Source organism: Natator depressus, chromosome 4, assembly GCF_965152275.1.
Source record: "Natator depressus isolate rNatDep1 chromosome 4, rNatDep2.hap1, whole genome shotgun sequence".
NCBI classification, from domain to species: Eukaryota; Metazoa; Chordata; order Testudines; family Cheloniidae; genus Natator; species Natator depressus.
In genome coordinates this window covers 20,740,171-20,767,053 of record NC_134237.1, presented here as the reverse complement: position 1 = coordinate 20,767,053, position 26,883 = coordinate 20,740,171, and the positions used below count along the sequence as shown (strand labels likewise).

At 46.6% G+C, this 26,883-nt stretch overlaps 1 protein-coding gene across 5 annotated transcripts in view; it reads right to left on the bottom strand.

Annotated features, from left to right (window-relative positions):
- The window catches only part of HERC3 (HECT and RLD domain containing E3 ubiquitin protein ligase 3), a 120,120-nt gene that overhangs the window by 79,964 nt on the left and 13,273 nt on the right, over nt 1-26,883 (bottom strand). For 4 of the 5 annotated variants that reach the window (XM_074950575.1, XM_074950578.1, XM_074950579.1 and 1 more), the window contains one exon: nt 20,418-20,681. In XM_074950575.1, the coding sequence (XP_074806676.1) occupies nt 20,418-20,643 (226 nt within the window). In that variant the 5' untranslated portion in view covers nt 20,644-20,681. Of the gene's footprint in view, nt 1-20,417; nt 20,682-22,313; nt 22,326-26,883 lie in introns of those variants that run through there. The other variant, XM_074950577.1, reaches the window with a different exon arrangement.

The window sequence follows — 26,883 nt, the reverse complement described above, 5'->3', positions numbered from 1 at the left end:
GTAGCTCCTCAGTCTGTTATTTCTAACATCCGTAAAGCAACATTCATGCTAAAGGTGCAGTAAATACCAACACAACTTTAGGACACTCCTAAGATGCCATTCCTGTTAAGTCTGCCTGGAGAACTGTGAAGGCCGAAACCAATCTATTACCGCTCCCGGATGACTGATAGCCCATTTTCAGACAGGAAACGACACACGGCACCAACTCAAAAGTCCACTCATATTCAAAGGAGGAATACCACTCCTGCAGACCAGGGTGTGACACTATGGCTGATCTCTCAACACCCTTTCCTATGGCAGCTCACGCACTCTTGGACAACAGGGTTACTGGCCCTTTCCCATGCATGGATGATCAGCCCTGGCCAGGGAGCTGAAAGCTACGCTCTTATTGAGTAGAAGCATCAGTGGGAAAAAGAGAGTAACAAGTAAATTCAGGAGTCCATCTCCACACCCACCTTCTTCTCCACTTGATCACAGATTAACAAACTACTCTCTAGCTCAACCAGAGTTGCTGCAATTATGCACCAGATTGGCCTTTCGTCCTCTCCACTTTGTGACTGTGGGGCAGAATCACAGACAATAACTCATCTGATAGAAGAGTTCCCAACTTGGCATTTGAAGGGCAGTTTATATCACCTACCCTCCCTTGATACAGAGACTATCCTCTGGTCTTTGAGCTTGGATGTCTGCATATGAGAAGAAGAAAACTGTCTCTGTATTCTCAGCCGCCTCAAACACGAAAGTATAATCCCCTGGAACTTGCGAGGCTTGCTCTTTCCTATATCCATCCAATGGCCATGCTTTACAATTCCCAAATTTGAGGCCCCTTTTAATGCTTCTGGAGAGGAAAGGTGGGGGAGAAAGAGAACAGGAAGTTTCATTGAAACCAAAATCTCCTGCAACAAAATCTTCTGGCAGCCAGATTTGGTCTTTTAGGAGGCAGCTCCATTCACATCAGAAACCTAATTCACCACTAGTGCGGATCAGTTAGCTGCATCAACAATGGAAGCTGCAGTGCAGCAAGGCCTTTGGTATGTTTACTACAGTGCCATCTGAATTGCACTGGAAGGGAAAGAGAAACGGAAACAGATACAAATAAAATGTTGCATCATGAAGTAACAATTTTAGGAGTGGGGAGAAGAGAGAGAAATGGAAATTTTAAAGAAAAGGTAAGGCAGCGGCAACTGTCCTGGGGGATGTTGTGATCACCAGAGGAGCTACAGACTCCAGCAAGTCAAGGCTGGTGACTGCCAGGCAATGGGGCCTCAACTTCTGCTGTCTTCTTTCATCCAAGGCACTCTAATGATGCTTATCTGCCTATATGTAACGTGTGCCACTTCACACCGAACATGGCCTGAGTAAACCCCCCTCCAGTTTATGAAGCTACTTATGGTAGGGCTAAATATAAGAATTCAGGAGCAAAACGTGACATGTTCCCTGCTCATCTGTATACCCAGAATAGCTGACAGCTCAGAGCAGCCCCGGGGCATCACACTGCGTCTACTTCATCAGCTACCTCAACTCAGCAGCCATAGGCGCGGCTGACGGTCATGAAGGTGAAGTTTCCTCTTGGCCACACATGGCTGCCTGGTCTTCAGCTGTGCCCAGCCCTTGGGAATGTTATGAGCACTCTCAGTGCCTCATCGACAACCCAGAGACAGGCTGGTTCTCTCGCAGCTGACAATCAGCTAGAGATGGTTCTTAAAATGGCCACGTGCACATACAAGGCTCCTGAGGACAGGCCATCGGTTGGGAGAAGAAAGCCCTGTTGGGATAAACACTCTCCCTTCCTACATGGGTAAGGCTAAGATTTTGTCATGCATATTTTTTGTAAAAGTCACAGACAGGTCACGGGTTATAAAGAAAAATTCATGGAAGCCTGTGACCTATTGGTGACTTTTACTAAAATGATTCATGACAAAATGGGGAGCTCTGGAGGGGAGGGGGGTTGTCCCCCGCAGCGGCTCGGAGCTCGGGGAGCCCCCACCATCTCTGGCAGCAGGAGTATCCCACAGTTCTTAGCCGCCACAGGCCATGGGGAGACCCTGCAGCACCCAGTCACCGTGAGCTGAAGTCACGGAGGTCTCTGGAAATCACAGATTCCATGACTTCCAAGACCTCCGTGACAAAATCGTAGCCTTACACGTGGGTTATGTGGCAGCAGTGGCAGCTCACCTTCTACAAGGGGACCACCACCAGTGATGGGAGCAGGAATCCCACCTCCCCAGCTCTCTTCCAGGGTCAGAGAAGGAGAGGTCAGCTCCCGGCAAATGTTTTATTTTTTAGTTATAACTAAATAACTAAGAGGTGGCCAGGAACGGGGGAGCGAAGACAGGTTCCTCTCTCTCCCTCCCACAGCAGTTGCACAATGGGGTTAATACAGCCCCTATAAATTGTAGTGACTTCTGATGACAGCTGGGGAGGACAAAAGAGAAGGGAACCAATATGAGGCAAGTAGCACTACTCAGGAGGCAGAAAGCATCTCCACCACCCACCACTCCATGACGGGAAAATCGGATCACCCGCCTTGCTTGCACACTGGTTTTCCCCTGATCAGGCAGGCTCAGTGATCAGCTGCCTTAGCACAGCATGCGAAGGCTTACCTGTCTTGAGGGCTGGATGGACATATAGATTAAAGGGCTTGGACATTAACACTAACATCATCTACAGCTTAATAAAAAAAAAAAATCACAAGAGCCTCTGTCCATGTAATACTGCCCACAGGGGTGTATTATGGTGATTATTGAATACCTTCCCCACAGTATCTGGTATTTATCATTGTGGGTGCCTAGGTACCCAAGCTGAAGGGCCATTGGTCTGCTGTAGTATGTCAACAAAGAGAAGGATGTTCCATGGCAGGGGAGTGGGTCTTAGCTCCGGCACAGCTTAGACAAACCTGCCAGGGATGGTCTAGGTTTCCTTGGTTCTGCCTCAACACAGGGGGCTGGACTTGACTTCTCGAGGTCCCTTCCAGCCCTGCATTTCTATGATCATTTCTTTTAGAACTGGTTCCCTCCTCTCCAATGCAATCCAGATCAATTTCACAAATACTGCTCAAGAACATCCTGCTACTAAGAGGGCAGGGGGATTTAAAACAGCATTTCAGACAGTTACTGACATTTTAAAATGACTTAAGTAACCCTCAGCCCTGAGATAGACTGATGTCATTTACACACATTCAGAGTAATATGAGACAGTTCCCTGGTGTGGATTGGCGTTTACTCAGACCCGGATTCATGAATCACTTTTGGTTAGCTTTAGGGAGATAAATTCATGAGAAAGCACATTTCAACCACATTGTTGCTTTAGCAATGATACGTAAGGGAATAAAGTGGTAGTTTGAGGAAGTATAGGATGTGCAATGAGGCAGTGATTTCACAGCTCCCAGATAGATACAGTATGAAAACAACTTGCTGTCTCTGGAACCAGCTAGTTTAAAAAAAGGGGGGCAGGGATTCTTGCTGTAGTTCTTGTGAATATATTCAGGGTGTTTGGAGAAAACATCAAAATGCTGGACATTCTCATTGCCACGGGGCTAAAGTACAAATGAGTCATAAAAATACCGTAGCTAGAACATAGGCATTAATGGAAAACTCCAGTCTTCTCTTGTAAACACAGTAAAAACATTGTGAAGTTCAAGGCTAAGCAATTCAGTAATTTAATAGTGGTTGTTCACTAGAAGAGCAGTGGTGAGGCATAAAGAAATATGCTCCCCAACATTAGTGCAGGAGTAAGGCCAGGAATCTGTAATGATATTACACTAAAGAAACAAAAAGAATAAATTTAGTTTTCTTTGTTTGCACAACATTCAAAGGGCATTCTAAGCCCCTGTGTAGAAGGAGCGTCTGGAGTAAGTCAGCTGATTATCCTGACAAAAAAAAGTGCTTTGTTCATGGTTTGAGTGGAACTGAGGAACTGTAGAATGCAGGTTTACATCTGAGGTTACAGTTGTTGGGTAATTACCAGGCCTCTGGGACATTTCAGGTCTCGTCAGAAGAGAAACAGCAACAAGCAAGTGCCAGGTGGATTACAATTTTGCCCTAACTTGCTAGAATCTGTCCTACTGCTCCCTTAGCTAAAAGTTAAAACTCGCAGCACTATTTTCTTTATTGTCTCACTGGAAAAACAAAATGAACGTTAATCGGAGTTTATACACTTTGGGGGACGGTGGGGAACTAGGGTGAAGGAGACAAAGGATGCCAAAGTTAAACAATCAATAATGGGAATGTTGACTTTCATCTTTATGTATCCCACAAATTGTTATAGCAGGGGCATGTTTCACACAAACGTAGATCAAGTAAAAGTGTGATTGTGAATGATGATCTGCGGGTGTCCTTACAGGGGTAAAGGGGCTGGACTGTTTTCTGAAGGGAGGTTAACTTTTTCTGTGATTGCAGAAGAGATATTTCTGACCACTTCGACATTTTTCCATCTGCAATCTCTGATGCTTAACAAGTTCAGTGGTCCCAAAATGGTTTGTGCTCCTCTGCTCGGGTTTCCCTCTCCCAGAAAGGTCATGCAGGACAAGACCATGAAGTAGGAGCATCCTCTGATTGGCTCCTGCAGAACCGACTCCGAAAAGCAGAATCGCTGTGTTTCTGCTGCAGAGAGTGCAGAACGCAGAGTCGACAGCGCACTGTGGAGTTCTATTTTGCAGTGCAGAGGAGATGACAGGGGGCTTGGAGGTGGGGCAAATACAAACCAGGAGAGCAAATCTGCCACAAGCCTAAGGAAGTGCACTACGGCAGCTCTGAGCTGTGCTGCCACTCCCTGTGTAGGCGGGGGGAAGAATCTTGCACATTCCCTTTAGCTCCCTCATGAAAAGCCTCTTTACTTGGGCTGCATGGGCGGGAGCACGAAGCCCAGAGAGTCACTGGTGTTTAAAGTGCCTTTATTTCCTCTCCTTCCTGTTTCAGTTTGTCTTTCTGCAAACAAGAAAGGAAACTGAGGCGGAAGAGGGGAGCACAGCTGCAAACCAACAACCCTCCCAATTGTGCCACTGTTGCCATTCTGCCAAGTGGCTCTCCAATTTACCCCGCGCTCACCCAGTCCGTACAGTCACCAACCCCGCCTTGCCCCCAGCCACCGCTTTCCCTCTGTGACCTGCTCCCTCCCGGGGCTGCTTCCAGTGAGTGCAACAACTCCCCTTCGTGCTCCTCCCACAGTCTAAATGAAGCAGCCCTGGCACAGCTAACTCCTCAACCACCTGCAAGAGGTTAAGCGGGGACCAAGCCTCTGCACGGCCTTTCCATTCAAGATGCACATCTGTTCGCAGCTTATGACTAACAGATGAGCCAGAGCGAGCACTGAGATTTCCAGGCACAGCTAACCCTGTACTGGAGTTTAGAATAAGTGCAGCTCAATTTGCAGAATACAGGCTGTCAGGGACAGAGAAATCCAGGGGATATGGATCATTCTGTGGCTATTCCGACAACTCTCCAGAACCCTTTTTTTTTTTAAAAAAAAGTAAAGCTTAATTACATGTCAAGCCTCCGGGCTGTGCCGATAGACTCCACAATGCAAACTGAAGCACTAATGCCTTGTCGATCTGCAGCTCTCCAGGCAATGGTGGTAAGGGAAGCATGGTTTTCTTTGCTTCCTGTTGCTAAAGGAAAGGTGCAAGCTTCCTTCCCCACCCCACCCCACCCCCATCTTAATATTATAGGCTCCTTGGGACATGGCCCATTTGAAAAAGTGGGCCCTTGTAGGACGTGAGGACCAAGGACCCACAACACCAAATGGAGCTCCTGGCACTATACCTGCAGGTACGAGGAAAAAAACCTGAATAAACAGCGCCTGTGTCTTTTAAATGGCTTAGCACACTTCTGGTGTGGCATGAATAATTAGCATGGTGAGCCACTTCACGCTGTTACACAGCATACCATATGTTGGAATGGTGCCGAACTGGTGTTGCCATACTGAACGAATGGTGAGCACATGGCTTCACATGACTGACCTGCAAAAGAAGATTCTGGGAGCAAAATCTTTCTCTTAGCATCAGGCAGATGGCAGAGGTGAAACTGACTGGCTCCATGCTGCGTGTATGATCAGTACTGATCTTTGGGTCAGCAAATATGTCCACTTGAAAGCAAAGAACACGTGCAGAACACCCGAAGGGGAGCATGGGCTGATGGGGGCATCTCGACCCTGTTGAAGGACATCACGCAGGGGGCTGAAGTGAATGATTGGTAAGGGAGTGAATGTGGGGTAATATTCAGTTGGCACCACTCTGCAGTCTCCTCCTAAAGTATTAATTAGGTTAAAAATGAGTAGCTACACACCCACCGGGCACCCTTTTAAGACATGTGACTCCTTTGAGGAAAAAGAGTATAAAAATCAAGCAAATTAAATTACTGTTGGGGAATTCCTTAATTGACGCTTAAAGAAGCAACGCTGCTAGGCAGAACGGCCAAAACTCTGCTCCGTGGTCTCAAGTAGGCCTGTGAGCCAGAGGGGTTTCCAGGCAGCCAAGGCCTTGCCTCGAGGGAATCCAAGACAGATCCGAGGAGACCAGACCTGGAGAAAAGAAGTCGTCCATAGAATTTGGTAACCACCTTCTCTGTTTGCCAAGCAGGAACTGTGTGAGGCTAGCACAGGGCCTGTTTGTGTACGTTTGCGAAAGAGAGGCTCACTAAGAGGAATGTGTAGCTCTTATTGTATAATTCTTTCACGTCTAACATAGGAGTTATGTGCTTAAATGTAACCCTTTACCGCTTCTGTAATTCCTTCTCGAATAAACTGCCGTGTATGCCAATTAATTACTGTGGACCTTTTTCACTGGTATGACAGTAATCTGCTCCACTGGGAGCCAGTGAAGATCCATTTGGGGTAATAGCCCCCTGGTGCCAACACCATACACCCAACAAGAACCCTTGCCTAGTGCCCCTCAACCTGTTCTGACACTTCCATGCAAAAGCAACTGCTGTTGAAGTTACATGCCCCTTTGGGCAGCTGCACAAGTTGTGGGTCATGCTGGGCAGCCAAGGCTCAACGTGAGATTGGACTCTAAGGAACCCATGCCAGAGGAGAAAGATCTTCTACACCCATGGGTGACTCAGTCGAAATTTACAAATTAAGTCTTGGGAAGCACATTTATATCTACTCCAATAGAAAGTAATCATGTGAAGTTGGAGATGTGGAGACATTAAACTGGTAACTCTCGGGGGGGAAGGGGAGGGGAGAGAAGAGCACAAAGGGGAGGAAATATACCCTGTCTTTGTAGAGGGTCCTTTCAATGGGGCTCTTCCACTTCTAACTGCTCTGCTCTGCCAATTCTGTACAAGTGGTCGAATTAGGGAGAAGGGAGTTTGCAGAAAAGGCCTACTGTGCCCACATATCTATTCAGGGAACACCATCACAGGGCCTAACAACATCAGCCACACTATCAGAGGCTCGTTCACCTGCACATCCACCAATGTGATATATGCCATCATGTGCCAGCAATGCCCCTCTGCCATGTACATTGGTCAAACTGGACAGTCTCTACGTAAAAGAATAAATGGACACAAATCAGATGTTAAGAATTATAACATTCATAAACCAGTCAGAGAACACTTCAATCTCTCTAGTCACGCAATCACAGACATGAGGGTCGCTATCTTAAAGCAAAAAAACTTCAAATCCAGACTCCAGCGAGAAACTGCTGAATTGGAATTCATTTGCAAATTGGATACTATTAATTTGGGCTTGAATAGAGACTGGGAGTGGCTAAGTCATTATGCAAGGTAGCCTATCTCCCCTTGTTTTTTTCCTACAACCCCCCCCCCCCAAGACGTTCTGGTTAAACTTGGATTATTGCTGTGCACATTGTAAGATGAGCTATTGCCAGCAGGAGAGTGAGTTTGTGTGTGTGGTTTTTGGAGGGGAGTGTGTGGGGGGGGGGGTGGTGAGAAAACCTGGATTAGTGCTGGAAATGACCCACCTTGATTATCATGCGCATTATAAAGAGAGGTTTCAAAGAGGGATGGGCTATTACCAGCAGGAGAGTGAGTTTGAAGGGTGAGAAAACCTGGATTTGTGCTGGAAATGGCCCTCCTTGATGATCACTTTAGATAAGCTGTTAGCAGCAGGACAGTGGGGTGGGAGGAAGTTTTGTTTCATGGTCTCTGTGTGTATATAATGTCTTCTGCAGTTTCCACGATATGCTATGCATCCGATGAAGTGAGCTGTAGCTCACGAAAGCTCATGCTCAAATAAACTGGTTAGTCTCTAAGGTGCCACAAGTACTCCTTTTCTTTTTTCTTTTTACGAATACAGACTAAGGGTATGTCTACACTACGGAATAAGGTCGAATTTATAGAAGTCGGTTTTTTAGAAATCGGTTTTATATATTCGAGTGTGTGTGTCCCCACAGAAGTGCATTAAGTGCATTAACTCGGCGGAGTGCTTCCACAGTACCGAGGCTAGAGTCGACTTCCGGAGCGTTGCACTGTGGGTAGCTATCCCACAGTTCCCGCAGTCTCCGCTGCCCATTGGAATTCTGGGTTGAGATCCCAATGCCTGATGGGGCTGAAACATTGTCGCGGGTGGTTCTGGGTACATATCGTCAGTCCCCCCCTTCCCTCCCTCCCTCCGTGAAAGCAAGGGCAGACAATTGTTTCGCGCCTTTTTTCCTGAGTTACCTGTGCGGACGCCATACCACCGCAAGCATGGAGCCCGCTCAGGTAACCGTCACCGTATGTCTCCTGGGTGCTGGCAGACGCGGTACGGCATTGCTACACAGTAGCAGCAACCCATTGCCTTCTGGCAGCAGACGGTACAGTACGACTGGTAGCCGTCCTCGTCATGTCCGAGGTGTTCCTGGTCGCCTGTGTGAGGTCGATCAGGAGCGCCTGGGCAGACATGGGCGCAGGGACTAAATTTTTAGTGACTTGACCAGGTCATTTTTTTTAGTCCGGCAGTCAGTCCTATTGAACCGTCTTATGGTGAGCAGGCAGGCAATATGGATTGCTAGCAGTCCTATTGCACCGTCTTCTGCCGAGCAGCCATGAGATGTGGATGGCATGCAGTCCTTCTGCACCGTCTGCTGCTAGCCAAAGATGTAAAAGATAGATGGAGTGGATCAAAACAAGAAATAGACCAGATTTGTTTTGTACTCATTTGCCTTCTCCCCTGTCTAGGGGACTCATTCCTCTAGGTCACACTGCAGTCACGCACAGAGAAGGTGCAGCGAGGTAGATCTAGCCATGTATCAATCAGAGGCCAGGCTAACCTCCTTGTTCCAATAAGAACAATAACTTAGGTGCACCATTTCTTATTGGAACCCTCCGTGAACTCTACCCTTGTAAGCCGTGTCCTCAGTCGCCCCTCCCTGCGTCAGAGCAACGGCAAACAATCGTGCATCTGAGTTGAGAGTGCTGTCCAGAGCAGCCCAATGGAGCACTCTGATTGGGCTAAAACATTGTCGCGGGTGGTTCTGGGTACATATTGTCCGGCCCCCGTTCCCTCCCTCCCTCCGTGAAGGCAAGGGCAGACAATTGTTTCGCGCCTTTTTTCCTGAGTTACCTGTGCGGACGCCATACCACCGCAAGCATGGAGCCCGCTCAGGTAACCGTCACCGTATGTCTCCTGGGTGCTGGCAGACGCGGTACGGCATTGCTACACAGTAGCAGCAACCCATTGCCTTCTGGCAGCAGACGGTGCAGTATGACTGGTACCCGTCCTCGTCATGTCCGAGGTGCTCCTGGCCACGTCGGCTGGGAGCGCCTGGGCAGACATGGGCGCAGGGACTAAATTTTTGGTGACTTGACCAGGTCATTCTCTTTAGTCCTGCAGTCAGTCGTATTGAACCGTCTAATGGTGAGCAGGCAGGCAATACGGATTGCTAGCAGTCGTATTGTACCATCTTCTGCCGGGCAGGCAAGAGATGACGATGGCTAGCAATCGTATTGTACCATCTTCTGCCGGGCAGGCAAGAGATGACGATGGCTAGCAATCGTACTGTGCCATCTTCTGCCGAGCAGCCATGAGATGTGGATGGCTTGCAGTCCTTCTGCACCGTCTGCTGCCAGCCAAAGATGTAAAAGATAGATGGAGTGGATCAAAACAAGAAATAGACCAGATTTGTTTTGTACTCATTTGCCTTCTGCCCTGTCTAGGGGACTCATTCCTCTAGGTCACACTGCAGTCACTCACAGAGAAGGTGCAGTGAGGTAGATCTAGCCATGTATCAATCAGAGGCCAGGCTAACCTCCTTGTTCCAATAAGAACAATAACTTAGGTGCACCATTTCTTATTGGAACCCTCCGTGAAGTCCTGCCTGAACTACTCCTTGATGTAAAGCCACCCCCTTTGTGGATTTTAGCCTCCTGAAGCCAACCCTGTAAGCCGTGTCGTCAGTCGCCCCTCCCTCCGTCAGAGCAACGGCAGACAATCATTCCGCGCCTTTTTTCTGTGCGGACGCCATACCAAGGCAAGCATGGAGTCCGCTCAGCTCACTTTGGCAATTAGGAGCACATTAAACACCACACGCATTATCCAGCAGTATATGCAGCACCAGAACCTGGCAAAGCGCTACCGGGCGAGGAGGCGACGTCAGCGCGGTCACGTGAGTGATCAGGACATGGACACACATTTCTCCGAAAGCATGGGCCCTGCCAATGCATGCATAATGGTGCTAATGGGGCAGGTTCATGCTGTGGAACGCCGATTCTGGGCTCGGGAAACAAGCACAGACTGGTGGGACCGCATAGTGTTGCAGGTCTGGGACGATTCCCAGTGGCTGCGAAACTTTCGCATGCGTAAGGGCACTTTCATGAAACTTTGTGACTTGCTTTCCCCTGCCCTGAAGCGCATGAATACCAAGATGAGAGCAGCCCTCACAGTTGAGAAACGAGTGGCGATAGCCCTGTGGAAGCTTGCAACGCCAGACAGCTACCGGTCAGTTGGGAATCAATTTGGAGTGGGCAAATCTACTGTGGGGGCTGCTGTGATGCAAGTAGCCCACGCAATCAAAGATCTGCTGATATCAAGGGTAGTGACCTTGGGAAATGTGCAGGTCATAGTGGATGGCTTTGCTGCAATGGGATTCCCTAACTGTGGTGGGGCCATAGACGGAACCCATATCCCTATCTTGGCACCGGAGCACCAAGCCGGCGAGTACATAAACCGCAAGGGGTACTTTTCAATAGTGCTGCAAGCTCTGGTGGATCACAAGGGACGTTTCACCAACATCAACGTGGGATGGCCGGGAAAGGTACATGACGCTCGCATCTTCAGGAACTCTGGTCTGTTTCAAAAGCTTCAAGAAGGGACTTTATTCCCAGACCAGAAAATAACTGTTGGGGATGTTGAAATGCCTATATGTATCCTTGGGGACCCAGCCTACCCCTTAATGCCATGGCTCATGAAGCCGTACACAGGCAGCCTGGACAGCAGTCAGGAGCTGTTCAACTACAGGCTGAGCAAGTGCAGAATGGTGGTAGAATGTGCATTTGGACGTTTAAAGGCGCGCTGGCGCAGTTTACTGACTCGGTTAGACCTCAGCGAAACCAATATTCCCACTGTTATTACTGCTTGCTGTGTGCTCCACAATATCTGTGAGAGTAAGGGGGAGACGTTTATGGCGGGGTGGGAGGTTGAGGCAAATCGCCTGGCTGCTCGTTATGCGCAGCCAGACACCAGGGCGGTTAGAAGAGCACAGGAGGGTGCGGTACGCATCAGAGAGGCTTTGAAAACCAGTTTCATGACTGGCCAGGCTACGGTGCGAAAGTTCTGTTTGTTTCTCCTTGATGAAACCCCCCGCCCCTTGGTTCACTCTACTTCCTTGTAAGCTAACCACCCTCCCCTCCTCCCTTTGATCACCTCTTGCAGAGGCAATAAAGTCATTGTTGCTTCACATTCATGCATTCTTTATTCATTCATCACACAAATAGGGGGATGACTACCAAGGTAGCCCAGGAGGGGTGGTGGAGGAGGGAAGGAAAATGCCACACAGCACTTTAAAAGTTTACAACTTTAAAATTTATTGAACGACAGCCTTCTTTTTTTGGGGCAATCCTCTGTGGTGGAGTGGCTGGTTGGACGGTGGCCCCCCCACCGCGTTCTTGGGCGTCTGGGTGTGGAGGCTATGGAACTTGGGGAGGAGGGCGGTTGGTTACACAGGGGCTGTAGTGGCAGTCTGTGCTCCAGCTGCCTTTGCTGCAGCTCAACCATACACTGGAGCATACTGGTTTGGTCCTCCAGCAGCCTCAGCATTGAATCCTGCCTCCTCTCATCACGCTGTCGCCACATTCGAGCTTCAGCCCTCTCTTCAGCCCGCCACTTACTCTCTTCAGCCCACCACTTACTCTCTTCAGCCCGCCACCTCTCCTCCTGGTCATTTTGTGCTTTCCTGCAGTCTGACATTATTTGCCTCCACGCATTCGTCTGTGCTCTGTCAGTGTGGGAGGACAGCATGAGCTCGGAGAACATTTCATCTCGAGTGCGTTTTTTTTTTTTCTTTCTAATCTTCACTAGCCTCTGGGAAGGAGAAGATCCTGTGATCATTGAAACACATGCAGCTGGTGGAGAAAAGAAAAGGGACAGCGGTATTTAAAAAGACACATTTTATAAAACACTGGCTACACTCTTTCAGGGTAAACCTTGCTGTTAACATTACATACATAGCACATGTGCTTTCGTTACAAGGTCGCATTTTGCCTCCCCCCACCGCGTGGCTACCCCCTCAACCCTCCCCCCTCCCTGTGGCTAACAGCGGGGAACATTTCTGTTCAGCCGCAGGCAAACAGCCCAGCAGGAATGGGCTCCTCTGAGTGTCCCCTGAAGAAAAGCACCCTATTTCAACCAGGTGACCATGGATTATATCTCACTCTCCTGAGGATAACACATGAACGGATGTTGCTTGAACGCCAGCAAACATACACTGCAATGCTTTGTTGTACAATGATTCCCGAGTACGTGTTACTGGCCTGGAGTGGTATAGTGTCCTACCATGAAGGACGCAATAAGTCTGCCCTCCCCAGAAACCTTTTGCAAAGGCTTTGGGAGTATATCCAGGAGAGCCGCGAATGCCAGGGCAGAGTAATCCTTTCACATGCTTGCTTTTAAACCATGTATAGTATTTTAAAAGGTACACTCACCGGAGGTCCCTTCTCCGCCTGCTGGGTCCAGGAGGCAGCCTTGGGTGGGTTCAGGGGGTACTGGCTCCAGGTCCAGGGTGAGAAACAGTTCCTGGCTGTCGGGAAAACCGGTTTCTCCGCTTGCTTGCTGTGAGCTATCTACAACCTCCTCCTCCTCCTCATCTTCTTCGTCCCCAAAACCTGCTTCCGTATTGCCTCCATCTCCATTGAAGGAGTCAAACAACACGGCTGGGTTAGTGGTGGCTGAACCCCCTAAAATGGCATGCAGCTCATCATAGAAGCGGCATGTTTGGGGCTCTGACCCGGAGCGGCCGTTCGCCTCTCTGGTTTTCTGGTAGGCTTGCCTCAGCTCCTTCAGTTTCACGCGGCACTGCTTCGGGTCCCTGTTATGGCCTCTGTCCTTCATGCCCTGGGAGATCTTGACAAAGGTTTTGGCATTTCGAAAACTGGAACGGAGTTCTGATAGCACGGATTCCTCTCCCCATACAGCGATCAGATCCCGTACCTCCCGTTCGGTCCATGCTGGAGCTCTTTTGCGATTCTGAGACTCCATCATGGTCACCTCTGCTGATGAGCTCTGCATGGTCACCTGCAGCTTGCCACGCTGGCCAAACAGGAAATGAGATTCAAAAGTTCGCGGTTCTTTTCCCGTCTACCTGGCCAGTGCATCTGAGTTGAGAGTGCTGTCCAGAGCGGTCAAAATGGAGCACTCTGGGATAGCTCCCGGAGGCCAATACCGTCGAATTGTGTCCACAGTACCCCAAATTCGACCCGGCAAGGCCGATTTAAGCGCTAATCCGCTTGTCAGGGGTGGAGTAAGGAAATCGATTTTAAGAGCCCTTTAAGTCGAAATAAAGGGCTTCATCGTGTGGACGGGTGCAGGTTTACATCGATTTAATGCTGCTAAATTCGACCTAAAGTCCTAGTGTAGACCAGGGCTAACATGGCTGTTACTCTGAAACCTGCAGAAAAGGAGAAATCTCTACAAGTTCTACTCTTACAGCCTATCCCCATTGGGTCTGATACCCCAGACTGGAGGGAGGACCAGAGTCCAGCCTGTCAGACTGGGATTTTACCGGCTGTTCCTGTATGATTTTTGTATCACAGCCATGTGCCTGCCTGAGGTGAAAATGCACTCGACCTCTTTAGTAACCACTTTCTGAGACCTCTTGCATCTCCAGAGCTGCTCTCTGTAAGTGTGGGACACTCAGCCAGAAGGAGCTACCTGAACACACACACTCCATCCTACGGTTTGATGTTTAAGGACATTGACAGAAGGAGGCTTTATAAAGCGACCACCTAATTTATCGATGAACAGATGGGGGGCAGGAGAACTCACTAGTCAGCTGGAATTAGGAAAGGGACAGAAAGTGGGACATTCAGAAGTGCTCAGTGCTGGTCTAACTCTGCTCGCACCGAAGTGGCTGGTGAAACTTCTATTGATTTCAATGGGTGCAGAGTTAGGCTGATGTGCAGCACTGTTGAAAGTCCCACCCAGAATGTTGCTAAAGAGCAGATGTCACCGAGGGAAGGAACCGTCTTGGCCGTGAGGACAGAATGGCACGATCCCAAAACGCTACTGGAGGCTTTTGATGCAGCAACTGCAAAAGCCCCCACAGGGCAATAACGAGTGGGGATGGGAATCTCCCCTTAGAGATGCAGACTGTTGGGGGCCTGATCCTACCCCCACTGAAGTCACTGAGATTTTCCCCACTGACTTCAGAAGGCTCAGGACCACCGAACATTTTCCCTGTTCTCTGAGACAGCAAAGCCAGGCAGTAGGGCAATGGAAACCTTTCCACATTCCAGGTGGGGCTCGGCAGCTGCCCTTCCAGCCGAGGCTGCCTGGGAGACGCAACGAATCGGTGCCTACCCTCTGGCCAGCTTGGGTTCAACGGCCTCCTAGGGGACCCTGCCCACTTCTGGGGCTACTCCAGCCAGCCACAAACCCACTGGCACAGCTGGGATCACAGGCTATTTGCACTGCTGAAGCCACAGCCAGGGTTGTGCCAATAAGCCGGCAGGAGTTTGGGTACGTACTGGGCCCCAAAGCCTAGACCAAAGGAGAATGCAGTAAAGTAACAGCACTGGCTTTAAGTTTAAGCAAAGCAAAGAGCTAGGCTGTGAGGTCCTCTCCCTATGCAGCCCTTTCCAGCAATGCTCAACAACTGGCCACCAGATTTCCCCACCTGCTTTCCACCTTGCCCCGCCCCCGCGACCTCACACATGCAGGTGCTAAGATCAGAAGCGAACGCAAATGCATTACCCAGTCCCTCCCCCGCCAGCACCTTGGGTCACCAGTGAGTCTACCCTTTCCGTAGCTCCCCTAACTATAAAGTGAAGCCTTATTTATGGATTCACAGTTTGCTAACAGAGAGTAGGACAATAAGCCGGGTCATTTCGATGTCTAGCCATAAAAATCCAGATGGTGAGGGGGAAGGAGGCAGTTCCTATTGTCCCTACTCACAAGTTAAGCTGAGTAATTTAGGCCCTGACCTTGCAGGCAGGCCTCCTGCCGCCAACGGAGCAGCAAGCTGGAAGCCTTCAGGAGCTTTAAAACCTCTCTCACCATTCAGACTCTTGTATGGGTATAAAGGAACTAGGAATTTGAGATGGGAAGATGCTTTCCTTTCTTTTCGAGTACTACGCTCCTGAGCATCCCCAGCTGCCTTTCACAAAGCAAGCACTAAACCCTGGAGAGGTGCGACCCGAATCACTGCTTTGAACGATAGCATGAGCGACACAACGCCTTACAAATGACAATGACATGCTCTCTGAGAACATGTGGTTTGGGTAACATTTTCAAAAGCAATTAAATATTTGAGATAATCAGCAGTAGGTGAAATGGCTCTCTGGTTACGGGGGAAAGGTGAACTCGGGATCAATCCAAGAGCTTCCTACCCCAGCCTCCCAATCCCATGCTGCAGTCTTGACAAAATCTTTATGGGAAGCAGCATGATCTAGTGGACAGAGCACCATACTGGGATTCAGGACAGCTGGATTCTATTCCGAATGCAGACACTAGTATGACCTAGGGCAAATCACTTGACCTCTGTGTGTCTCCGTTTCCCCTCCTACCTTTGTCTATTTTGTGAATTTAGACTGAAAACTCTTCTGTATAGTCTGTCTCCATATAGTACCTTTGCACAGAAGCCACAAGCAAGATCAGGATGCCATTATGTGCAACAGCAACACAACTAATCAATAAGATCTGTGGGAAGAAAGATTTGTATCCAGATGAATAAAAATGACCCAGTTGGGTACTAACCCACACAAGTGTGTGATTTTTAAATGTTAGTCTCTGATTCTGGGTGGGGTTTTCAAAAATGCTGCAGTCACTTAGGAGCACAAGTCCCACTGAAAATCAATGGTATTTGTGCTCCTAAGCGAGAGAGGCACTTTTGAAAACCTCATCCTCCGTAAATAACAAATTGAAAAATAAGTTGTAGGACCAAAGGAATTTCAATAGGACAAGTGTACTCAACCATTTCCAAGTCACCCGCCAACTTTTTTCTTATTTGCGCCACTCCACCCTTTACAAAATGAGTAGGGCCCTTTGTTCTCTGTTTTTATTTTATTTAATTTTATCTGGGAATTTATCAGTGTTTATTACTATTACAACAAAAACAGGTCAAAAATCAGTGGAAAAAGCTATTGACAATTTTTCTGGGTAAATATGGGGGTTTATTTCGGTGGATGGAAGGACTGGGGGGAAAGTATTCAGTAGATTAATGCTTTGATGAATGGAATTCAATGTGGTTTGCTGCAGAACTAAAACAGAACTCAAAACACAATGCCACCTCTGAGTTTAACAAAACAATATATCTCTAATCCCCAAATAACACTTTTCTTTTGAATAAACAGTTTGCTGTTGCAGACTTAGAACTATTAGCCTATAAATATTTACATTTAATAATTGGGCCACACCATTTGCAGTGCATACACTCAACTTCATCCTTTTCTCCTGTTTTTTTTTTCTTTTTTTTTTTAAGTTTTGAATACTTCCTTGTGTTCTGAAACGTATTGTGATACAGACTTTTGTTGTCTTCCCATTTTAGCGTGTCAGATCTTTAAACCATTATCTGCTAACAGCTTCAAATGTGTACATGCTGGGAGTGAGATTCATCAGTACGTTCAGATGCACACGCACTTCAGAGTTTGCATGCGTGCCTGTTTGTTTATTGTGACTATCTTCTAGACTAATACATAGCTTTACTTCAACAGGCAACTTTGCATACACACACAGACTAATGTATTATTGTTGTATGATATATAAAAAATAATTTGTTTTATTAGGAAAATACAATACATTTTATATATATATATATATTTGAATGATACAAAGTAGGGTGAAAAATCAGGAAAAAATGAATAATACTTTTTGTATAACCTGGGATTTTTTCAGTAAAAATCAGTTTAAACTGAAATCTAAGGGGCTTAAAAATGGGCCATTCCAATGTACTGGTGAATCTCACAAAGGGAATTCTACTTTGAATAAAATCAGTCCTTTGATCCTGTTGTCTAACTGTGTATAGGCTAGGAAACCTTTTAAAAGCACATATCTGAATAGCCACAAAGTTTTCAGAGACGTATTTTTCTATTTCAGCATTGAAGAGTGCTAAGGGATATTGAGGTCCCATGCACCAGGCTGCAATGCCACTCACTCAAATTTGGCCCAGACGCCCTACTATCATGATGGAGGGGCAGCAGGGCCAAATTTGAGTGGCATCATGACCCCGTGCGACAGGTCCCAAGCCCACTCATTCAAATTTGACAAGACAGAGAGGAGGCCGGGCCAAATTAGAGTGAATGGGATTGCAACCCTGTGAGTGGGAAGGCTGGTCACATCCCCCTAGAAGGTTTAATGGGGGATGTTCCCTCCCCACCCCAGGTTGAGAACCGCTACAATAGTGGATCACATCCAACTAGTCCAGTATCCTGTCACAAACAGGGCCCTGAAACAGATGCTTCAAAGGAAGGTGTAACACACTCCAGAGTAGACAAATAAGGAATAACCTGTGCCACAGGGGAAGTTACTTCCTCGCCCCAGCTCCCCCGCCCTTAGTGGTTGGCTAATGCCCTGAAGAATGAAGGTTTCTATCACTTAAATCTTTGCATCCCATGGAAGCTTTCACTAACCGTATTGTTCCAGTTGTACTGAACACGAGTCAACGAATGGGAAACGACAATAAATTTCAACAGCACTCTCAGGCTGTGTCTACACGACAGGCTAGGGGTGTGATTCACCTACTTGTGCTTGCGTGAGTATAAACAGCAGCGCAGCCAGAGTAGAATGGGTAGCAGCAGCAGGGACACACACGCCCCAGTTTCAGGAGGGCTTGTGCTTGACACGGCTCAGTCATGGCTCCATGGCTGCTACCCGAGCGACTGCGGATAGGCTGCTCTTTATCCTCGCAGTACCTCAATCAGAGCTAGCCTAAGTACGAATACATGAGTAGGGGAATCACATCTCTACCTCACAGGGGAGAAGTAGCCTGGACCTGGATTGGGTGGGAAGTGTTGGTTTGGGTTGGTTTGTTTGTTTTTAAACCCGTTTAATATTCTGGTTTCAGTAAAAATCACAGCCAAGAAATCCAGCTCTTTGGAACACCACTGGAATGAGAAAGATATAAAGCAGCTCCAAGCAAACTGGGATGTTACTGTTGGAGAGATGAGTTTTACAAAGCGTCTGTAACGTCTTCCAGAAAAATAAAGGTAAGGGGATCAACTCACCCTTGTGGGTACCTGGGAGGGGAGGGGTTGAGAACCCACAGTTTGTACACACAGGCTCTGCCAGTTCACACAGAATGGGGAGGCGGAGGTGGGAATACCTTGTTCTAGAGTTGGAAGGACAGGGACAGACTGTGGCACAGATTCTTCTGAGAACCTTGTGGGATGGGGTGCCTACCCGACACAAGCATAAAAGGGTTAACCATGCCCTGCCCCAGAAGGAGCAATGGTGGTGAGTCCTTGTGTGAAGCATAGCCAATCAGGGAAGAGTTGTAGGGAGCAACCAATCCGGGCCCAGCAGGCTCAGATAAAAGGGAGCTGCAAGGCAAAATAGGGTCAGTTTCTCTCATGGAGCCCAGGGAGCCGTGGGCAGGAGGGATAGCTCAGTGGTTTGAGCATTGGCCTGCTAAACCCAGGGTTGTGAGTTCAATCCTTGAGGGGGCCATCTAGGATCTGGGGCAAAAATTGGGGCTTGGTCCTGCTTTGAGCAGGGGGTTGAAGTAGATGACCTCCTGAGGTCCCTTCCAACCCTGGTATTCTATGAGTCTCTGGTATTCTATGATAAGGACTGTGTCCCTGAAGGGCTGAGAGAACTAAGCATCTTGGACAGAGCAGCTGCTGGCAGGAACCAGGGAAGAAAGAGGGAGCTGAGCAGCTGAGTGCCCTGGGTAAGGGCGAAGAAGCTGCTGGGGCCATGGGGAAGTGGCCCAGGGAAATATAGCAGCATTGACAGAGAGCACAGAAGAACAGGAGGAGACTGCTAGTTACAGGGTCCCTACTACGCGCCACTGGGGAAGTGGCTGGACTGTTGGACAGCAAAACACAGATGATGACCTAGCCGGAGTCGCAAAGAAGTCACTGCCGTTCTGGGAGTTGAGAGGAGCCGTAGGCGGGAACAGAGACAGACTGCTCACATGCAGACCATTGACGTGGGTGTCGGCCTCAAGCTAATCCCCAGCTCGATCAGGAGATGGCAGTTGTCTGGCAATGAAGGCTGTACCCCATGACACCCTGCTATCAGAAGAAATCCTCTTGTTCCCCACCTGTCTAAAGAAACCCTGCTATCAGCAACTGTGCTAAAAATAGGCTTACTCTCACTAATATCAATGACCAAGCTTCCATTGATACCACAAGGAGCAGGATCAGCCCCTGAAGTTGCTCCTAGCAAGATGTCAACCCCTACACTAATGAGACCTTGGATTCTGGGGAACACAGTAAAGTCTGAAAGGCAGGGGAGAGCACTGTAATTAACAGCCCTCCCTTCCTATAACGCTAAGAGAAAGCAAGCCACATTTACACAAAGTAGGAAACTTCTGCACCAGATCGTCTATGCCCATATTGATGCCTCTACTTTTGTGCAATGCTTGGATACATCATGGTTTCCAGTAACCAAACCCACCTTATTCAGCACCCTAATTCTGTACAATTCAGCATGATTTAACCATCAGCACCCTAATTCTCTACAATTAAGCATGATAAACCATCAACTCCATTCATTGTTGAGTCACAAAGAATTCATACAAGAGTCTTCACATGAAGAATCAAACAAACATGTTCCCCCAACACCGCAGCTGGTGTTTGAAGTATGCAAAAAAAAAATCCATGTACCTGGCTTGCTTCCCTCGCTTTGATGGCCTAGCTGTCCTTTGGTGTTCAAGCCACAGGTATAAACTTCTCCATTCTCCAGTAAGAAAATAGAATGGTTTCCTCCACAAGCCACCTCCTTGATGTTTCGGTCGTGAATGAACCCATACGCCTGTGGCTCAGGGATGATTGCTTGGAGATTGCTACCTATCCCAGGCTGGCCAAAAGACCAACATCCCCAACATAACATTTTCTCTCCCTTCAGCAAGTCATGTAGCTTTTTCCTTCCTGGGGAAGAAGAGAAATGAAAAGTGATGAGTAAGTGACGCAATCACAGCCTGTTCTGAGAAGGAAGCAGAACCAACAGAAAAATATTTCCTGTCTAATCACGTCATGTCTGTGTATTTGCTACATGGATTCACCTTTAATCCTTACCAGTAAATAGGGCATTAGACAGTAGAATCAGGACACATGGGCTCCATTCCCCACTCTGCTATAGACTCAGTGTGTCACAGCTACTGTGTGTTATTTAGCTGCCCTGGCAATGTATAAAATGGGGATAGGGTGCTTACTTTTTAAAGTGTTTTGAGATCTAGCAGAGAAAAGCACTAGACGAGAGTGCTAAGTATTGTTATTTAGACAAAAATATTCTTCCTCTGACCCTTAAAAGCCCACTACAATGTTCTAAACTAATGGCTCAAAACACACGAATTTATAACTGCACTAGTGCAATGTTTTGGGCAATTACAATAGAACACCTTTTTAAAGGATGATGTCTGCAAAGAAGTTATTTAAACAGGTCCTGATTAGATTGATCTCAATTGTTTACAGGGTACTGGCCAAGTGCAATACCACAGTACACTACTAGCTGAGAAATCCAGGTAGAGAAGGAATTTGCACTACTGAGCATAACCAAAATATGTTCGTGTGCACACATGTCCTCCCACCCACCCCAAGGCCATGAAGTGTCCAGGAGAAAGGGTGCACTGCCTACAATTCCCAAGGAGCATCACAACAACAGTTTAGCGTTTCACAGAGCTGTACAAACAAGATACTGATGTTAAAGTGACTTGCCCAAACCCACATACTAGAACTCTTGGCTCCCCATCCTCTGTTGGGTCCACTAAACCATCTAACAGCCAGCACCTTCAGAGGGAACAATAATATGGGACAAAGAAACAAAGAGAGACGAAAAAAAGGAAGGAAAGACGAAAACATGCCATCAGTCAGCACTTGACAATGCCATAAGCCGAGCTTACTCCTGGTTTATACCTGGCAGCAACGAGAGAAACAATCTCTCATTCCAGAAGAAGCGACTGTGAAATTCTCCCAGCAGGCCGAATTTCAAAGTATTTGGGTCATTTGTTACAACATGTTGCACTAACAATAAAACTCCACCCCTGAAGCCTCAGAGAACTCCTTTGTCTGCTCTAAGAATACAACAGGACTGATTCAATGTTACTATTTTGGGGGAAGAAGGAAATGGGGGAAGAGAAGGAAATAGCCCTGGGGATCCTTGAGGGGGCCATTTAGGGATCTGGGGCAAAAACTGGGAATTGGTCCTGCTTTGAGCAGGGGGTTGGACTGGATGACCTCCTGAGATCCCTTCCAACCCTGATATTCTATTATCTCTATCTAGGCCCTAAACATTTGAGTGATCATCTCTCACCCTATATCTTGGTTGAGGTCAGCTGAGGTGGACCTGCTCTCAATTCCACTAAAGCCAGGACTGAGAAGGCTGGAGTTTTCTCCTGGAATGGGTATGGGGGAGTCCCTTGCTGGGTTGCTTTAGAACATGGTGCAAATCCCATTTGTCTTTGTTGGCCATTTTTTTAAAAAACTTTCAGGGCTGTTCCCGCTCAACCATCCCCTCACCCCCCCCCCACCCCGCCCCCATGGTATAGACTAAATCCTCTGTACCAGTGGGGAACTGATCCTTTTGATAGGTGAAAGTCTCCTGTCAGGATTCCTCCTGTGCCAGCTGACAGGGCTCTGTCCACCTGTGCAAATTGGTTCTTCCATGTATTTTGTTTTTTAATTATACTGGACACGGATGCCTGGTGAAAGATAATTTGCACAGTAGCTGACACTAAAATAGATCCCAGCTGATACTCACCATGCAGTGATAGTTAACTGTACCACAGTATTTCCCTAAGAAGAGGCAATGCTGCAGCACGGTAAAAGTGGCGTGCGGAGGTTTTGGATGGTTTGTTTTTCAAATGATATCTACTTGTATTAAACTCACATTCCCTCTCCAAGAAGCCCATCATCCAACCTCTGGGTAGCAACACAGCCAGCGCGATCCAGAGTGAGGCTGCAGCTTCAACGTTCACTCTGGGACATGACTCTCTTCCCAGCATGCAGACTGCTCAACAGCTATCCACAAAACAGCAGCCCTACATGTCCAAGTCCAAAAGCTCTGATAGTGAAAACAGGTGCTGCTCCACTGACTGCAAGAGTCGCACCGACATTACATCTGGTCTTCAGCATTTGTTTATACCGGAGAGCTACACTGATTTCTTACAATATATTAGCTATATATTAATTTTCTGGGTGTGTGCATTGGAGCTAGATGCAGAGAAACAACCTCTCATTCCAGAAGAACAGGTTTCAGAGTAAGAGCCGTGTTAGTCTGTATTCCCAAAAAGAAAAGAAGTACTTGTGGCACCTTAGAGACTAACCAATGAAGTGAGCTGTAGCTCACGAAAGCTTATGCTCAAATAAATTGGTTAGTCTCTAAGGTGCCACAAGTACTCCTTTTCTTATTCCAGAAGAAGCGACTGTGAAATTCTCCCAGCAGGCCGAATCTCAAAGTATTTGGGTCATTTGTTACAACATGTTGCACTAACAATAAAACTCCACCCCTGAAGCCTCAGAGAACTCCTTTGTCTGCTCTAAGAATACAACAGGACTGATTCAATGTTACTATTTTGGGGGAAGAAGGAAATGGGGGAAGAGAAGGAAATAGCCCTGGAAATAGCCCTCCCCAAGAGTTGCTAGGCTGTGGTTTGGGGTAGAGCTGGCTATCTTGTTTCCAGCTGCTAAAGTTAAAAATACATGGAACAATTATTTTCCCTGATTTAATTGCCCATGTAAGCAATTGCAGTAGCTGCCACTGGGATGGTAAGTGACTGACAACTGGAGGGAATGGGGCCCCCAGGACCATCTCTTAAGATGGGATCCATGCAATGAAAAAGTTTGGGAACCCCTGTAATATAAATACAAACTCGGGTCCAGATTATCAAAGTACCTCAGCCCCTCTTTAGCCCCACAAATTAAGTGGCCAGATCTGCAAGTGCTGAAGAACCAGCAGCTCCTACTGAAAACAATGGGAGATACTGTGTGCTGAACTCTTTTGAAAGCACGGTGGCATAAGAGACCACGAACTTGAGTTTTCTAAACTGTTTTTAGGAAGATCTGTTTCACCATCTCCATAACTGCAAAGGGCACCATTGTGTCTCTCAGGCTTTTTTACTGACACTTCCCAGGAAGTGCTATATTTGCAGGAAGCAGAACAAGACACAAATGCAGCGCCTATTTGAAAGAATGACAAATCAGATTTTCCAAAGGTCCTGTAAGTCCCTGTCTCTTACTGCTTTATTTCTAAGACGTTGTGCGTTTTAAAGTTTAAGTTAAAATTCTTTGTTTTTTATAAATGCATCATGCAAGAAGGCTGCAAGTTTTGTGTGTCATATGTTCAAATGGGCGCAGTGTTTCCTGTATACTTATCCATGAGACTCAAAATGGAAGCTTCCCGGTCCACTGCCGATTCTATTTAAGGCTTTTATTCTTCCTTGCCATTAATGTAGTGAGTGGAAGCTTCATGTTATCTTGGGAGTTCGAGTCTGAAAGCTCTATTAGAAAACTTTGGCCTTGTCTACACAACACAGTTTTGTCGACAAAAGTCATCTTGCATCGACAAAACAATGGCGGTGAAAGCACCAAAATGCTCCTCCCCTGTTACGCCGACATAATAAAACCGCCTCAACGAGCGGCTCAGAGCTTTTTGCGACGCAGTTAGAGTGACGCAGTGCCAGCGTAGACCTGCAGTTGGTTATGTCGCCCTAATTGGACAAAATGAGTTGTCCCACCAGGGCCACCCTTAGGATTTATGGGGCCCTATGCAGTATTATTAAACTGGTGCCCCTATGCCGGGGCGGGGCAGCAAAGGATACCAAGACACCTGGCTCGCCTCATGGCTGCAGAGAGTCACAGTTCCTCACAGGTTTCAGAGTAACAGCCGTGTTAGTCTGTATTCGTAAAAAGAAAAAAGAAAAGGAGTACTTGTGGCACCTTAGAGACTAACCAGTTTATTTGAGCATGAGCTTTCGTGAGCTACAGCTCACTTCATCGGATGCACCGATGAAGTGAGCTGTAGTTCCTCACAGAGACCCCCGTACCCTCTCCCTCACGCAGAAATGCACAGCGCTGGCGCATTCAGCTCTGTGAATACGGCCCTGACCTAAGGACACTGCAGTGCGCGCTGGGTGTGCGGGAGCCAACCTGCTCTTACCTCCTGTCATGGGCAACAGGGTGGATAAAAATCAATGCTTTTTTTTTTTTTTAATCACAGTTTTTTATTTACATCGGATTTTTTTTGATAAAATGCTTTTTGAGGAAAAAAACCTATCTAAAGATAGTTTTAATTAAAATACATTATAGCTCAAAACATATCCCATCATAGAATAGGGATTATAAATTCTAATTCTATAGTATGAGACAATATATTCATGTAATGTTTAAGAAAAGTTTTGTACATGAGTTCCAATAGTTCATGGATTAGGGATCCAGTCTTACGGGGTTCCAGGGGCTTCTGTATAGATTATTTAGGTTAATCTTTCTATCTACTCAATGGGATTCAGTGCTCAGTCTAGAAGACACCATCAGAGATGCTTAGTTTTGCAGTTCTCAAACTGTGGATTTGCGTCTCCAGAGATAACATGCTTGTTAACAGCAAAAATATTTTTAAATAAAAAAAAATAATAAATAGAGTGAGAAATAACAGACCTGAACCCTATTGTGCCTCTGCAAATTTGTGTACACGGAGTCAATCCCTTCCCTCTCTCTAAAAGTACAAAGTTTCAAAAAGTTCAATGAATAGAAGATTGCTGGGGTCGGAATAGATCTGGACAAGGAGAAGTCTGGAGATGAATGTGAGAAGGGAGGGACAGGCAGTAGAAACAAAAGTGAAACTGTTTGAGCAGCATATTCCAGAAGTCTTGAGGTCTTTCTGAGTGTAGCCTTCACTGATTTGAGATCTACCATACCATTCTCTCACGAGAAGGGAAAACCTATAATGGCAACAGGCTGTAAAAGAGACCCAGTTTGGGAATATTTGAATGAAGTTCCTCTACCTGTGGGTAAAACAGGCATGCGTGCAAAATGCAAACAGTGCAATAAAGAAATGCAAGGCCTGGTTGCCCGAGTGAAACAACAAAATGAGAAGTATTCCTTCTCAGGAGGAAGCTGCACTGAAGATGATGAAAGCAACAAGTCTGAACATGCAGGATCTTCAGGTTGGTAAACTTTTTTATTTCATACTTCTTTCTTAAGGACTGCCTGTCTTCCTTCTGGACTATTCTTGAATTCTCATGTTTGAGCAAAAAGTATAGTTGTTACTCTATGGTACTATCATTTTAGATGCAGTTATGATTAAAAAAAAAAAAATAGCTGAAATAGGCAGATCTTCCTTTTACAATTTCACCTTTAAAGTAGTACTGAGTGTCAGTGAATGCAATGAGCAATATGGTAAAAATAATCAAATAACTGCGTTGACTGATTTTGTTTATGAGAATCCATCCTCAACATACAGGATTCTAAAGACTATCCACCATTCAAAAAATGTGTGTTAGCTGATGATGTTTTAAAGAAAGTCACACCAGTGAAAGTTACTTCGCACATGAATTCAGAGACTGTTGAAGTGATAATCTCACTTTTAACAGCAGTAGCTTCTTCTGCCAGTGTAGAAAGAATATTTTCTTCCTTTGGACTAATTCATTCCAAATTGAAAAATTGTTTGGGACCTGAAAAAGCAAGAAAGCTTGTTTTTCTTTTCCATATTATGAACAAACAGAAAAATGAAGGTGAAGGTGACTGAGTTAGCTGCAGAAACCAACATTTTAGTTTCTCATGTTGACCTGGCTGACGGTCTATTTAATTTTTGTTTTTAAAAAATGTCATGTAATTATTTTAGTTAAAAACAATTGTAATGAAAACAAACCTGATTTTAAAAAACTTGAATGTTTAACTGAATTCAAATATTCATATGCTTGTTTTGTTAAAATATATGTTTGCTGTTGAAGAAAAAAAATCCAGAATACATAACGTTGTTGTTTTAGTTAAATAAAACAATGTAAATGTCTGTCTGGTGAGGTTCTCCTAATACAGCATGGCAAGAAAATCCTCCAAATATTAAGGATTAACCTGTTGATTTGGAGATAGTTCACCTCCCAATGACTTCATAAATATCTGCTTCAATTACCTTTGGTAA